Source organism: Myotis nattereri (assembly GCF_964212035.1).
Source record: "Myotis nattereri genome assembly, chromosome: 3".
Taxonomy (NCBI): domain Eukaryota; kingdom Metazoa; phylum Chordata; class Mammalia; order Chiroptera; family Vespertilionidae; genus Myotis; species Myotis nattereri.
In genome coordinates this window covers 27,726,188-27,740,733 of record NC_138077.1, presented here as the reverse complement: position 1 = coordinate 27,740,733, position 14,546 = coordinate 27,726,188, and the positions used below count along the sequence as shown (strand labels likewise).

The following is a 14,546-nucleotide window of genomic DNA, read 5'->3' as shown; positions in this document are numbered from 1 at the left end:
ACTTATATTATTTTTAAATTTCATTTCTGTATTGAAATTTATAAATTGATCACATGTTTAGTGCTCATGGAGGAATACTGCCTTAAAAATCCATTTAGAAAGCATAGATTCCCTCAATGAAATAAAGATTAACCAACACCAAATTCCAATTGCTTAGCTATTGTCTCTATTTGAATCTCAAATTAACATATAAAGAGCTGAATGCTTGACATTTTCCTCCTCACAAGCACTTCTTGCACCATTTCCTATCTTGGTAATGGCAAGTCCATTCATCCCTACAAATTTTTCAGGCCAGAATCCTTAGCATCATCCTTGACTGTTCTCATTTTTTCTGTATCTAATCTATTGGCCAGTTGATTGTAAGGGCTGTATCTTTAAAATATATTCAAGATCTGACAATTTCTCTGAGTTTCTACTACTACCTCCCTGGTTCAAGCAACCATCATCTCTAACCTAGGTTATTCCAGTAGTTTCCTAATGGGCCTCTGCTTCTGGCCTTGGATTCCTTGTAGTCTATTCCCAGAACTGCAGCCAGATGAACTTTGAGGAAATGTGAGACCTTGTCCTTTCTTTGTGCAAATCCTCCAATTAATTATTCTTTCACTGAGAGTAGATGGATGTAAAAAGCTTATAAAGACCCACAGGTCACTAAATAATGTGTCTCTCCTGTCATCTCTCTAACCTCACCACTACTTCCTCCCTAGCTGTCTCTACCCTAGCCACACTCTCCTACTTCTTTATTAGAAAACTCCAGGCAACCATCTGTCTCATAGCCTTTGCTTTCTATTACTTCTGTTGAAATGTTCTTCCTCCAAAAAAAAACTGCATGACTCACTCTACTCTTTTAAGTCTTCATTTAAAGTCCCTTTCTTATCAAATATTGCAGCCTTTTCTTACCCAGTTAGCTTAAGTAAACGTTAAGGACTCAGTACTTCACACTTCCAAGTTGGCCCAAGATTTCTGGCACCAGTTGCACATTTAGGGTCCCCAGGCCACCCTCAGTTCAGACAAGCCAGATACAAATTTAAGGCCCTTGTGGACTCCATAAAATTTGATAATTTGTTAGAACGACACACAGAACTCAGGAAAGTGCTATAAGTATAATTATGATTTTAATATAACAAAAGGATATACATCAGAACCAAAGAAAAAGATACCCTAGAACAGGGCCTGGTACCGACAGTTTTCCAAAAGCAAAGCTTCTGTATACTTGGAGATGCATTACTTCATGCCATTAATCATGGTAATGTGCCCTTAGAACAGTGGTTCTCAACCTTCCTAATGCCACGACCCTTTAATACAGTTCCTCATGTTGTGGTGACCCCAAATTCATTGTTACAAATTGAACATCATTAAAGCATAGTGATTAATCACAAAAACAATATGTAATTATATATGTGCTTTCTGATGGTCTTAGGCGACCCCTATGAAAGGGTTGTTCGATCCCCAAAGGGGTCGCAACCCACAGGTTGAGAACCGCTGCTTTAGAGTATCACCAACCCAGGAAGCTTATTTGAGCTTGAGGCTCAGGGTTTTATTGGAGTTTCATTAAGTGGGCATGAATGATTAACTTATTGGCTATGTGGTTGAAATCAATCTTCAGCTCCCTCTCTTTTCTGGAAGTCAGGCTAGTATCATGTGGTTCAATCTCAACCTCTCTAATCATATGCATGTCTTTTAGCCATAGCCATGCCTTCCCTGTGATTCTAATCCTGAGTAGCCCCACCTTGAATGATGTCATTATCAAAAATCATCATGTTCCCACCATGAGTCACTTTGTTAGCATAAATAATCAGTATTGGTGGGAAATTCCAAAGTTTTAGAAGTTACCTCACAGGAACTGTGGACATTGTCCAATCAAATTCATTATTACACACACTCTCACCAATGCCCATCCCCACTGATACTTACTGGTCATTTCCTATTATTCTTATTCCCCATTTTGTTTTCTCTAGCAGCTATTACTGCCTAACATATTTCCCCTATTTATCTTGTTTATTGTTTTTCTTCCTCAAAGAATGAAAACTGCAAGAGGAAGGAATTTCTGTCAAATCTGCCTTTGTTAATCTTCTGTGACTTAAAGAAGCTTGACATAGTATGCACTCAATAATATTTGTTGAATCAAGGAATGATTTTTTTTTCTATATTCAGATTCTCTTATAGCCATTCTACTCTTTAAATTAAAATACAATTTGATTGAAGTGTAATATGACATGGAATATGAATCCATTGATATTTGTATTTTTAAGATAGCATCCAATATAAACTGTTACTCCTTAGCCCTCTTATGACAGTAGAATATATAGGTGGTCTTTCAATTTATAACCACTAATTATGTGTTTATTTTATTAGATTGTAAAGCATACTGAAACATATTCACTTAAAATAAAATAAATGTATAGCTTACTTATACATTGCTGTATCTGATTTCTTAGTCAAAAATAATCTTAATTTTGGTGTTAGTTTTGATAGGTAATATCAGGATATATAAGCATCAGAACACTTTATGTATGGAGCTTAATACATACTACTTCATAAAAGGTACCCTGAGTCAATTAATGTTACTAAAAAAAATCTATTTATGAAGTGAATTGTCAAATCTGGGCTCACATTTCAATGACAAGCAGGTAAATTCCTGAAACACAGAAGTTGCAAAGATAATCTGCCCTTTTTTTGGTTAAACAAGAGAAAATTTAAAACTTGTCAAACCTACATAAGAAGTAAAGTATAATTGATGATCTTTATACTACTTTTATATACCACAAAGTACAAAAAGAATAGAATAGTGAAAATAAAGCAAAAATTACTCTTCATGGAAAATTTTAGGTATCATCACTTTAAAACCTTCCTTTTGTGACAAGAAGATAACTTTTTTGAAAAATTGTGATGTCAAGATGTTTACTGCATCTATAATCTTGAGATTAAAATTATATACTGTTTCAAAAGTGTATATCTGGAAAATATTTTATCTTTCACAAAGTTTTTAATTGGTCCAGATAGGAAGAGCATTATATTCCTTGTTAAGTTTTAACATCTTTGGAGATTTCTTCAAATTATAGAGTAAAATGCTCCATCACTTCAATAGCTATTTCAATCACTTTTTGAAAACTACATCTGCATCCATAGGAAAAGGAATTTTATTATCGCTGAGTTGTAATTTGGAATGCCATGAGTTATTTCATGGACAAAGTTTGTTAAATCAACCCTGGCAGTGTCATTACTGCCTCCCTCCTGAACTCAAGTGCAAGTCGGCTCTGTTTAAGTCACCATTTGCAGAAGCCATAAATGAATGTGCAGTTAAAATGGTGCCATAAGTTAATTAGAGTGGAATTAGAAGGAAAGCCAGCAATTTAGGGACATAAGAATTGCTGTACCGAATCAGACCAATGGTTCTTCTGGTTTAAAACCCAGCCTCCAGCAGCTGTAGTTGTTAGTTTCCAAAGCTTTAAAGGAAAGGGAAAAGACTCCATAATTCACCTAGACAAGGGTGCCATCTGTGAGCTGGAGACATTTTCTTCATGATCTCTCTCAAAAAGCACCCTAAGGCAGGAGGTTTCAATCCTGTTATGATATGGGTTTAGCTTGAATACCTCCGCTTATTAATAATTCTTATTAAGTCATCTAATTCCTACATAAAATCAACTACTACATCAAGAAGTTATTTATTGCTAAAGCTTCTGAATTTGTGGTGGAATAGTCTGCTTCTATGGTAAAATATGAATTTATGGTGCTTATTTGATACAAGTTCTTGATGGCAAAATCTACTGCTAAATATTCATGCTGGACAAATGCTTGCTTGTCTTTCCAAAATCTACTGGGTTCATAGGCTTTTGTATATACAGTGTATATATATTGTAATATATATATAATCTATTACTACTCGCAACTTTCTATCCATTGATAATTCACAGAAGGTATTAAATAATGAAGAATTTTATGTGTTCTACTTTTAGGCACATTCAACTGGAGTTTTTCTTATATGATTTTACTTAAGGCAGAATGAATCTAAGAGAAAGGAATGACTCCCTAATCCTTATTACTCTAGTCTTCTGCTTATGATTAAAGCACCTGTGACTACTTTCTAGTTTTTTTATTATTATTATTCTAGATATCATACCCAGATTTAAAAAAATCCTAAAATGTTATGTTCACAGTTAAACATTTAGTCAAAAATCCCTCAAGAATAGTAAATACCTACAAGCTAAAGTCCAAACCATTTTTCTAGACTGTCAGGTCTTAATGTGATAAGACTAATATTCTAGAGCTATAACTCTAATAGGATCTCCTCTACCCAAGAATCCTTTGGATGAAGATGAACACTCATTATTTTTGCTTATGTTAATTCTGTTTCCTCTTCCTTCTCCTCCCCCCAACCCCCTGCAATCACCATACTGTTGTCTATGTCCATGAGTTATTTCTCTCTTATTTTTCTTTTTTGCTCAATCTCCTGCCTCCTCTCTATCTATGAGTCTGTTTCCTCTCTTTAGTTTTTCCAACTTTTCTGTCTGGTTCAGTACCTTATTTTCTCTCCTTCCTTCAGCTGGAGTCTCACTCCTTCAGGTAACTTCCTTTCGAACTCAGTGATTGCTCATTCCTCTGATGATTTGTGTCTTTGTTTACACTTGGTTTAGGCTACCATACATTGTTGATTCTTTCTTTTCATGGATATTTTTGTTTATAAATTCCCTGTAGAAAACTATGTTTCCCATAATTATTTGTATTTCTAGAGCCTAGAGCAATGTCTGACTCATAATTATAACTTTAAAATATATTAAAGGAAAATCTACGGATTTTCTACTTGGAGCCACTTTCGCCATGTTTGTTACTTTGAGTTTCAATTTGTATGAGCTAGGTAACTGCATTATTGAGTGCCACAAAGATGTAAATGAACCCAAAACTATATATTTCTAAAAAAGAGTCATGTTATTGATTAAGAAACCACGGAAAAGGATATAAGAAATTGGCACAAATTAGAATATGAAAGTTTTTAATAGACATAGACACATGATGTTGGAGAATAAAAAGATTTCAAGCAGAAATAATAGCTGGGGCAAAGACAAAGAAATAAAATAAAGGAGGATATTACTGAGGAACTAGCCCTAATTCCTGTTGGTTGGCTTATGAATAGAATATCTGAAAATAAGCTTGGAAATGTGAGTGGCATCGTGTTTAACCTTTATCTAAACTCACTGGGAGTTATTAAAATGGTTTTAAGCAGTGAACGGGTCTTCAAGGAGGTACGATCAGCTTAAAACTGAGACTTAAGGCAGTTTTCTAGAGTAACGAGGCTATTACATAATAAGGAAATGTGTAATCAGTCTCAGACTCAGTCAGTAAGAATAACAAATAGAATGAAATAGATGGAACGGTTATTAAATAGATGGTATTAATGTTAATTGTGAAAAGTTTAGGCCTGGGAAAAGGGGAAAAGATGAAACAAAAATGACACTACCATTTGAGCATGTTTAAAAGAAAACAAAACAAAAATACAGCATTATTACCTGGCTGGCATGGCTCAGTTGTTGAGCGTTGACCTCTGAACCAGGAGGTCACAGTTCAATTCTCAGTCAGGGCACATGCCTGTGTTGTGGGACTCAATCCCCAGTGTGGGGCATGCAGGAGGCAGCTGGTAAATGATTCTCTCTCATCAATGATGTTTCTATCTCTCACTCTCCCTTTCTCTCTGAAATCAATAAAAATATATTTTAAAAAACACAGCATTATTGAAAAGAAAATGTATTTTTCTCCTTGCATGTTATGCAGAAATGCATGTAAAAAGTTCTTTAGACTTTACTTCCAACAATTTTTAAATAATATAGTCCTTCAAGGCACTGAAAACATTCAACCAAGCTCATTTATGCTTGACATCATCAAAAAACTTCACAATATTTTCCTGAATTTTTAAAAAGCTCTTATTGGTTTTTGAGAACAATATTTTCATCTAGCAATGATTTCAGTAAAGGTATAATGTCTTTCTTTAATTTTTTAGAAATCCAAATGGGACCCAGAATAGTAGTACAAGTTGGCCTGTCTTCAAAAGCACTGAACAAAAATATTTAACCTTGAATACACAGTCGCCAAAAATATATACTAAACTACGTGCTCAACAATGCCGATTCTGGACGCTGTTTTTCCCCAAAGTCTTGGAAATGACAGGTGTGTGTTTTTAATATTTTGTTCAATAATTGCTTGTGGATTATGTAAAAGGGGGAAAAGCTGGACTATCTGAGGCATGTAGATGGTATTAATCTGTGACTTTATAATTACTTGATTCTGATGAGTCCTAATTACTAACAATTTTCTTCCAGCAAGTTTGGGTATGTTTTGAGGGCTTACTATATGAACAGCACTTTAGTAGTTAAATAAAGAAAACTAAAATAGGAATTTTTCCCTAGAAGAACATAAAATAGTAGCAGAACTAAAATAGGGCACTACTTGCTATTCAGCCAATCTTCATGGAATTAATCAATGGATAATAAATTTATACATAAAATAAATAATTCACACAACTAAAATATAACAAAATATAATTTATACTAGAGATAGGTAATAACAAATTTATTGATAAGTAGTGCAACCCTTGATTTCTAAAGGGGAAAAATACTCAAAAGCTTACATCTAAAATAGCACAATCCAAATATTTCTAAATATCCTGAATTTGTAGATATTTATCTAAAAACATGTACACATATTACATAATACAATAAACAGATACTAAATTAGTTAGCTAATCTTCTGGAAGTGCTTATCTAGACTTATATAAGGAAATACTAAGAACATTGTTTCAGGTGATCATATTATTTCAAAATTCATGAGCGAAAAACTAAATTAACTTGAACATCCAATTTGAATGATCACATCTTTTGTGAGAAAAATGGCATATCTCATTCAATGCCTGGGTTTAAAAAGCTCAGCTGTTTATAACCCATGTGGCTCTTCTAGTCAATTTTCTACCTTAATTTTCTCAAATAAAAGTAATTGACTTACAGCCATCAGACATATTGCTGGCCAGTTCCTTCACCCTTTACCATTCTGTTCATTATAACACTGTAATTTTCAGACTACATATTAACTAGCACAAAATAGTATGTCTTTAGTTTCTTATTTAGAGAGGGAAGAGGTTAGTTTCATGCAAATATGAGCACCTCAGAGCTGTATTTGATTGTTTAATATGCCTTTTGATTATCAGACATTACTCACCAAAATTATAATTATGTGCTCCATCTGTTTGGGAAATGTTTCTGATATACCAGCACTCTGTGTATTACCAAATGTTCAGTGACATAATATATATCCAGAGATGGGCTTCTGCATTCCTTGGCAGAGATACAGTGCTGCCTTTGTGTCCTCTGGGTGTGAATAACAATGAGGTAACACGTTTAAACTGCCAAGAGGCCAGAAGAGGTACCATTTAGCATACCACTCACTACATAGTCTTAATCTTTACTTAAAATATTTTTAAATGAGAAGTTCATAATTTGAGAAAAAAAATAAGAGAGGGGTTGGTGGGATTGTAAATGACTAATTTATTATAAGCCAAACTGAGCCATTCTGATTCAGGCACATATGGTATCTTGCAATTTATTTGTGGATAAAATAAAATTTGAATATCCACAACTTCTGAAGATGTAATTCAAAATCTCTACCTCTAAATACTCAACTGCCATAAGGCAGATTTAATAAAAATTTTTAATTTTTAGCTAGCTTCTGCCACTTCCTATGCAATACGGAACAACTTTCTAGTTTGAGCAACACTGTGGGGAAATATCATACCTGTTTTGGGTTAGTAATGTGCTCTTGGGATAATTCCATGTGTCTTGAAAACATAATTTAAGTATTCTTCTCAGATAATTTTTCCAGAAAAGTTACATTAAAATATATTTTTTAAAAATTAACTAAATACAGGTGATTTTAGAACATCAATAATGTATTTCTAAATTTCTAAAAAAAATACATTTAAATGCACAAAACTAATTTAAAATTGCACTATTTTAGTATTATAAATAATAAATAATGAAGGGTTTAAAAAGGTTTAAAGTACATGTTCTATTAACCTAACCAATGGGCACAGACACCAGGGGGGGTGAGAGCATGAGTGGGGGTTGGGGGGACAGTGGGGGGATAAGGACACATATGTAATTCCTTAATCAATAAAGGGAAAAAAATAAAATAAAAAATAAAATATGTGTACTCAAATTAATAAAAATAGTAACAAAAAGCACATGTTCTTATCATACCTTATGTTTTTCTAGTTGCAAAACTTCAAACATTTCATTTTTTGATGTTTTGAAGATTGAAGTTTCTCAGATGACATGGGTGGAAGTTCTTTATGAAAATATCATTTTTAAAATGCAGCTCTACAAGTAAAACAAAATTTCAAAGAATGACTACTGACTGGATTATTTAAAAGGAGAAATGTAATGCTTACTTCACTCAAGATGGAAACCTAATAAGCTTTATAAGAACCACTTAGGCAATAGTTTATGTTTGAGAAATTAATGTTCTTACATAAAATAATCTGTAAGACTTGTTTAAACACATGTATTCTAGCACTTAACTTTCAAGCCATAATTTAGTACTTACCTATGCTATTACTGCATGCACCTGCAAGAAATAAAGTGTACTACATTTGTTTCAAATTTTATCAAATTAGAGTTTTCGTGAATATAACTGTATAATATATCAGAATCATTTAAAAAAAAGAGAGAGAGAAATGACCCAGTCAATGTCAATAAGATATCAACATTTTTCACCAAACGTGGAAGAGTACATTTATTTTACAGGAAAAAAACATATTAGACTTCCATATCTTCCCAATAGAAAACAAATATTAGATCCAGTGGTTCCTCCTTTGGTCTTTAAATAAATCATGGCACATTATTACTTGCCCAAACTAAAGACCACATATAAATGTAAGAGCTGAGATACCACTCTGAAGAATTATGTACTGCTAGTTCATAATCATTTAGCAAGAATGGCAACCAAAAAATTAGAGTGAAAACTGGCTTGGAGGAAAAAAAATCAAAAATTTTTTTATTGCTTTCATATTCTGAATTTTCTATTTCCATTAAAAGAAAAACAAAATAATACAGAACAACTACAACAAAAAACCTTTGGGCAACCTTTAATTAAATCAAATAATACTTTAGTTTCATGTTTAAAGCATGAAATCATCACAAAACCTAGCTTGTTCGCTCTACTATTTCATCACACACTCAAAATTGTAACAGGACAACTATTAAGTTCTGATACACCCCATAAAAACCATGAATTTCTTTGAAATTTTAATAATTGGTTGACAAGAATGGAAATAAGTATTAAGAAGAGATTTTCAGTGAACTCTCAAAAATACATAATACTTTTATCATAATACTCAGCACAATTCATTATCAATTTAATCTCTTCTTCAGTCTTAACCTTCATTAACAATTCTGAGTTGACTTACCATTCTGTGTTCTCTCCTAACTCCTCAGACTTGACTAAATAGACTAGCTGCAGTGGAATATTACTGTTTTTTAATCAAGACAAAATATGGCTTGTCCTAATTGGTTTGGCTCAGTGGATAGAGCGTCAGCCTGCAGACTGAAAGGTCCCAGGTTTGATTCTGGTCAAAACCATGTACCTTGGTTGTGGGCACATCCCCAGAAGAGGGTGTGCAGGAGGCAGTTGATCGATGTTTCTCTCTCATCGATGTTTCTAACTCTCTATCCCTCTTCCTTCCTCTCTATAAAAAAATCAATAGCCGAAACCGGTTTGGCTCAGTGGATAGAGCATCAGCCTGCGGACTGAAAGGTCCCAGGTTCGATTCCGGTCAAGGGCATGTACCTGGGTTGCGGGCACATCCCCAGTGGGAGATGTGCAGGAGGCAGCTGATCGATGTTTCTCTCTCATCGATGTTTCTAACTCTCTATCTCTCTCCCTTCCTCTCTGTAAAAAATCAATAAAATATATTTTTAAAAAATCAATAAAATATATTTTTTAAAAAATATGGCATTATTCTTCCTCTTTGTGTAGGAAAGAAAGACTGACTTTTTTTCCCTTGTGAGACAACAATGTGGCAAAACAAAGATTATAAAAGTCCTGGAAAAAAAAGTGCCAATGTGTTTATGAACTACTGGTATTAATCTAGCTATACATGGATTCAAAAAAGACCAAAGTTACGAATACACTTTTGTGACAAGGGCATTAAATTCATTAGTGTAGCTCCTAATCGTTGTGTAAAGTTTGATTTCATAATGTACACACCATCTCATTTATTCTTCACGGTAACACTGCAAAATAGTGGAAAACTTATTTGAAAAGTGATTAATTTTTCTGTTATTCTTTTCTTTATTTTACACCATAGTACGTTGTTATCAGCATCTCAAAGGTGGTAAACCTAAAGATGTTTAAATAGATATTCCCCTTTTTGAGGAGAAGAAGGAGGAAGAGAAAAAGTTCTAATTTTGGTTTTCATTCATGTCATGGGACTCAAAATGTTTTAATATGTTCTTCTTGTGGTGCATTCACTTCTCCTGGATTCTGTTAAAAATAATTAAATGTTTTATAATTTAGTGTCTCAATAAATGTTCAGTACTTCTAAGTGAAAAATGTAGTTGGGTTTACAGAGCATTTGTACAATATAAAGTTAAGTATTTCAATACACTAAATTGTATAGATGGTTGATTTAGCCACATAAGGAAATAAACTTGCATGTACATGAATCAATAGATTTGGAATTATTCCAACAATAAAAAAGGAAAATCATAGCTAGGATATTTTCTCTAAGTATTAGCATTTACATTCTAAATGCTAAATTACCAATAATTTATTTGTTATATCAAAAATTTTGCTCTTTCTGAACTATAGGGCTCTTATTTTATATAAGTAATATTTAAAACATATTAGTTATAAAAATAACATAGGAATGATAATTTGGTTATGATATCTAATATCTTTCTTCCACCTCTAATGCTTTTGACTCTAGAAAAGTTATTTTATTCACAAAGAAATGATAGTCATTGACCTTTAAAAATCATTTTTACATAAAAATGAGACTTTTTAATATAAATTATCAAATATTTGTCCATTTTCCAAGTACTATGAACATTTCAAACCTAGATTTATTCTAAATTCCAGAGAATATTTGATGTCTATACAAATGTTTTAAATATTTTGATATTTTATAAACTAAAAATGAATCATTGAATGTGCTCCATTATTGATAGCATGAATGAAAGCAAGACACTTTTCCATGTGTATTATAATTTAGTATGAGACGACATGAACTGTCTTTTCTAAATTAAAATCTTACAAAGTTATAATTGTTATTTTAAATTGCTACTTGAAAATTATATATTTTAACAATTCTAAGGTATTCTTTTTAGGAAAATGTAAATAACTTAAATTTTTGTTTTTAAGTCAATAACCAACTCAGCATGCTAGAAGTTTAAAACAATAGATAACTACAAATGTACAAAATACTTATAAATTTAAATGATTTAAACCAACTTCTAGACTTATCATACCTATTTATATTAGGCACATCAATATATGATTTTAAAAGTTTGTAATTTAAGAGTTTCTATTGTTCACAAACTTTATTCTTTAATGTAATACACTTTCAAATAAATCAAGATTTCAAGGTTCTTGTAGTACATAGAAAGACCGATTTGGTTCATTGCCTCACATTTTTACTTAAATACCCCTATTTCGTGATACATACATGCAGTTTGCAAATTACTAAGAAAGCATAGATTATCTTAGTTGTCTTTCTCATTTGCAAAGTGATTAATAAACTGCTTTCCTATAATCCTATCTACTAATAGAGAAACATGGTAATTAGCTGTACCAGAGGCTGCACCTAGGGATTGGGCCTGCCCTCTGCCACCTGGGAGTGGGCCAAACACAGCAGGTCATTATCTCCTGAGGGGTCCCAGACTGCGAGAGGGCACAGGCCGAACTGAGGGACCTCCTCTCTCCCCCGAGTGCACAAATTTTTGTGCACCGGGCCTCTAGTAGTTTTAATAAACTGCTTTCAATGATGAAGAATTCTTTGGAAATAAAATAATTGATATAGAAAGAGTGCAAAATTTATATAGAATGCCAATTGCAAAGTTATCTGTATGGAAATAAGTATTGTTATATAAACACTTTCATTAAGAATAATATTCTGAAGTATAATTACATATGTAAGGAAGATGAATTAAATAAAAATTTTTTATGAGTAGGAGACTCAAGAAAAGAATATTATCTTTATCTTTTTAGAAACAAAAACAAACACATGTAATATATTATAATTTGGCATATAATATATAAACTCATTTTTGCATTTTATGTATTATAAATATTTGTATTTTGTATATGTTTTAAGAAAATGTATTATTTGCATTTTATAGAATATATAACAACTTAATAAAATTATTTGGGAAGTAAAAAAGTTGATAATAAATAATAAATAATAAAGAATAAAAAAATTACTGTACATTGTATTTGGAAAAAATGGCATCTGCAATCAAAATTATTTTTAATTAATAGAAACAGAGATAAAATTTACATTAATTCAATTTATTCCCTGTTTTACAGGAAATATTGATGAAGCAGAACAAGAATGGAAAGCAGGATTCCATCGCTGGAACAATTACATGATGGACTGGAAAAATCAATTTAACGATTACACTAGCAAGAAAGAAAGCTGTGCAGGTCTCTAATTAATAGATTTACCCTTTGTAGAATGTTCATTTTCCTGTAAATCAAGGCAAAAATACCAATAGCTCTCTTACACACCTAGTACGAAGCTATTATATAGCTGAACAAAAATGCCAGAAGGATAATATCGATTTCTCACATCTATCACTTAGTATTGTACCTAGCATTCCAAAACCCAAAAGGCTAGAACATGTTTAATTAAATTTCACAGTATAAAGTGTGACAGTTAATTATATGCATATTTAAATGATTTGCGGCTTCAAACTTTTTCTTTTCCAAATAACATTAACATTTATTTTCTAAAAAGTATCTGTATCCTATTTTGAGTTGCATTTTTCCCCCTAACCACTCATAAAAGGGTACCTTTTTAGAATGAATGAGGTCTTGAAACACTGGGTACTATAATTTGCAATACTGTTTCTCCTAAATAATTTATGAATTTAATGTCAATATGAGTTGCAAAATGAAACAGAAAATAACTATTCCTTTGTTTTTAACATAAGGCAGGAGGGAGTCTTAAAATAAGAGGCTTGGTCACTTAGAAACAAAATGTTGCTACCAAGAGATAAAGAGCAAAGCAGTACATGTCTGTTTTATATTTTTAGTAATATATATTCTTAGAATCCTCAAATTATATTCTTGATTCTTTTAACTCTTGCCCATTTGAAACTCCCCACTCTTTTACACCTCCCCAAACATGTATGTGTATAAATTACTCTTTCTATAACTCCAAAAAAAAAAAATGTAGATGAGCAGAAGTCTACAGTCAGAAATCATGTACCATCTGGGATAGAAAACCTGGCTGGACCCAGAAATATTAGTAAAAATGGTTCATTTTTTATAGGAAAATTGTTCAATTGGTAAAAAAAAATAACTATTTCTACTTTCAACAGCCAAATTGTATTATTTTTATAACTTAAAAATTGCAAAGCTACATGCACTAACTTGCATGGCAAAGGACCATATCTAGTGAATAAATTTACTGTAATTCACTGAAGGGGATGAGTTGGAAGGGAGAAGTTTCAGAAAACGGTAGTACTTGTTGGTTATGGTCATTAAGAATTGAAAATTAGCCCTGGCTGGGTGTGGCTCAGTTGTTGGGCATCATCTCCTGTGCACTTCAAGGCTCCTGGTTTGATTCCCAGTCAGGGTACATGTCCAGGTTTCTGGCTTGATCCTCTAGGGAGCATGCAGGAGGCAGTCCATGGATGTTTCACTTTCACATTGATGTTTCTCTCTCTCTCTCACTGCTTCTCTCTCTAAACATCAATAAAATGTCTTAAAACAAACAAACAAAAAGAATTGAAAACTAGCACTCAAGATAGGACAAAGTGAGTCTACAGGTCCGTATACTGTTGGTTAAAGCATATCCCATTGTTCATTTTTCCTAAGTATGTCCATGGTTAGAGCTAGTGTGGGTCTGCCATCCTCACTCAAAGTTCATGGTACTTTGTTAGCTTTATTAGCTGTTACAGCGGTTCTCAACCTGTGGGTCGCGACCCCTTTGGTGGTCGAATGACCCTTTCACAGGGGTTGCCTAAGACCATCCTGCATATCAGATATTTATATCATGATTCATAACAGTAGCAACATTATAGTTATGAAGTAGCAACGAAAATAATTTTATGGTTGGGTCACAACAGGAGGAACTGTATTTAAAGGGCCAGAAGGTTGAGGACCACTGTGTTAGAGTTTTACAGTGGAAGCCAAGTCAGTTTTGATATCACTTCAGTACTGCTATAAATGGACTTTTTTTGTTATTGTTTATGGTTCTTCCCTCATATTGAAGTGAAGAAAAAAAGCATACAAATGATAGGTGAATTATAGACCTCCCATCCTATATCTTCTTGATTTCCCAG

The 14,546-nt window shown here is 32.7% G+C and overlaps 1 protein-coding gene and 1 pseudogene across 2 annotated transcripts in view; both read left to right on the top strand.

Moving 5' to 3' along the window:
* Positions 1-14,546, top strand: part of LOC308515316 (ferritin light chain-like) — a 306,095-nt pseudogene that overhangs the window by 132,238 nt on the left and 159,311 nt on the right. The window lies entirely within an intron of this gene.
* Positions 1-14,546, top strand: part of BCHE (butyrylcholinesterase) — a 58,695-nt gene that overhangs the window by 37,468 nt on the left and 6,681 nt on the right. The window contains exons 3-4 of the mRNA XM_081088512.1: positions 5,990-6,156; positions 12,565-12,681. Of these exons, the coding sequence (XP_080944638.1) occupies positions 5,990-6,156; positions 12,565-12,681 (284 nt within the window). The remainder of the gene's footprint in view (positions 1-5,989; positions 6,157-12,564; positions 12,682-14,546) is intronic.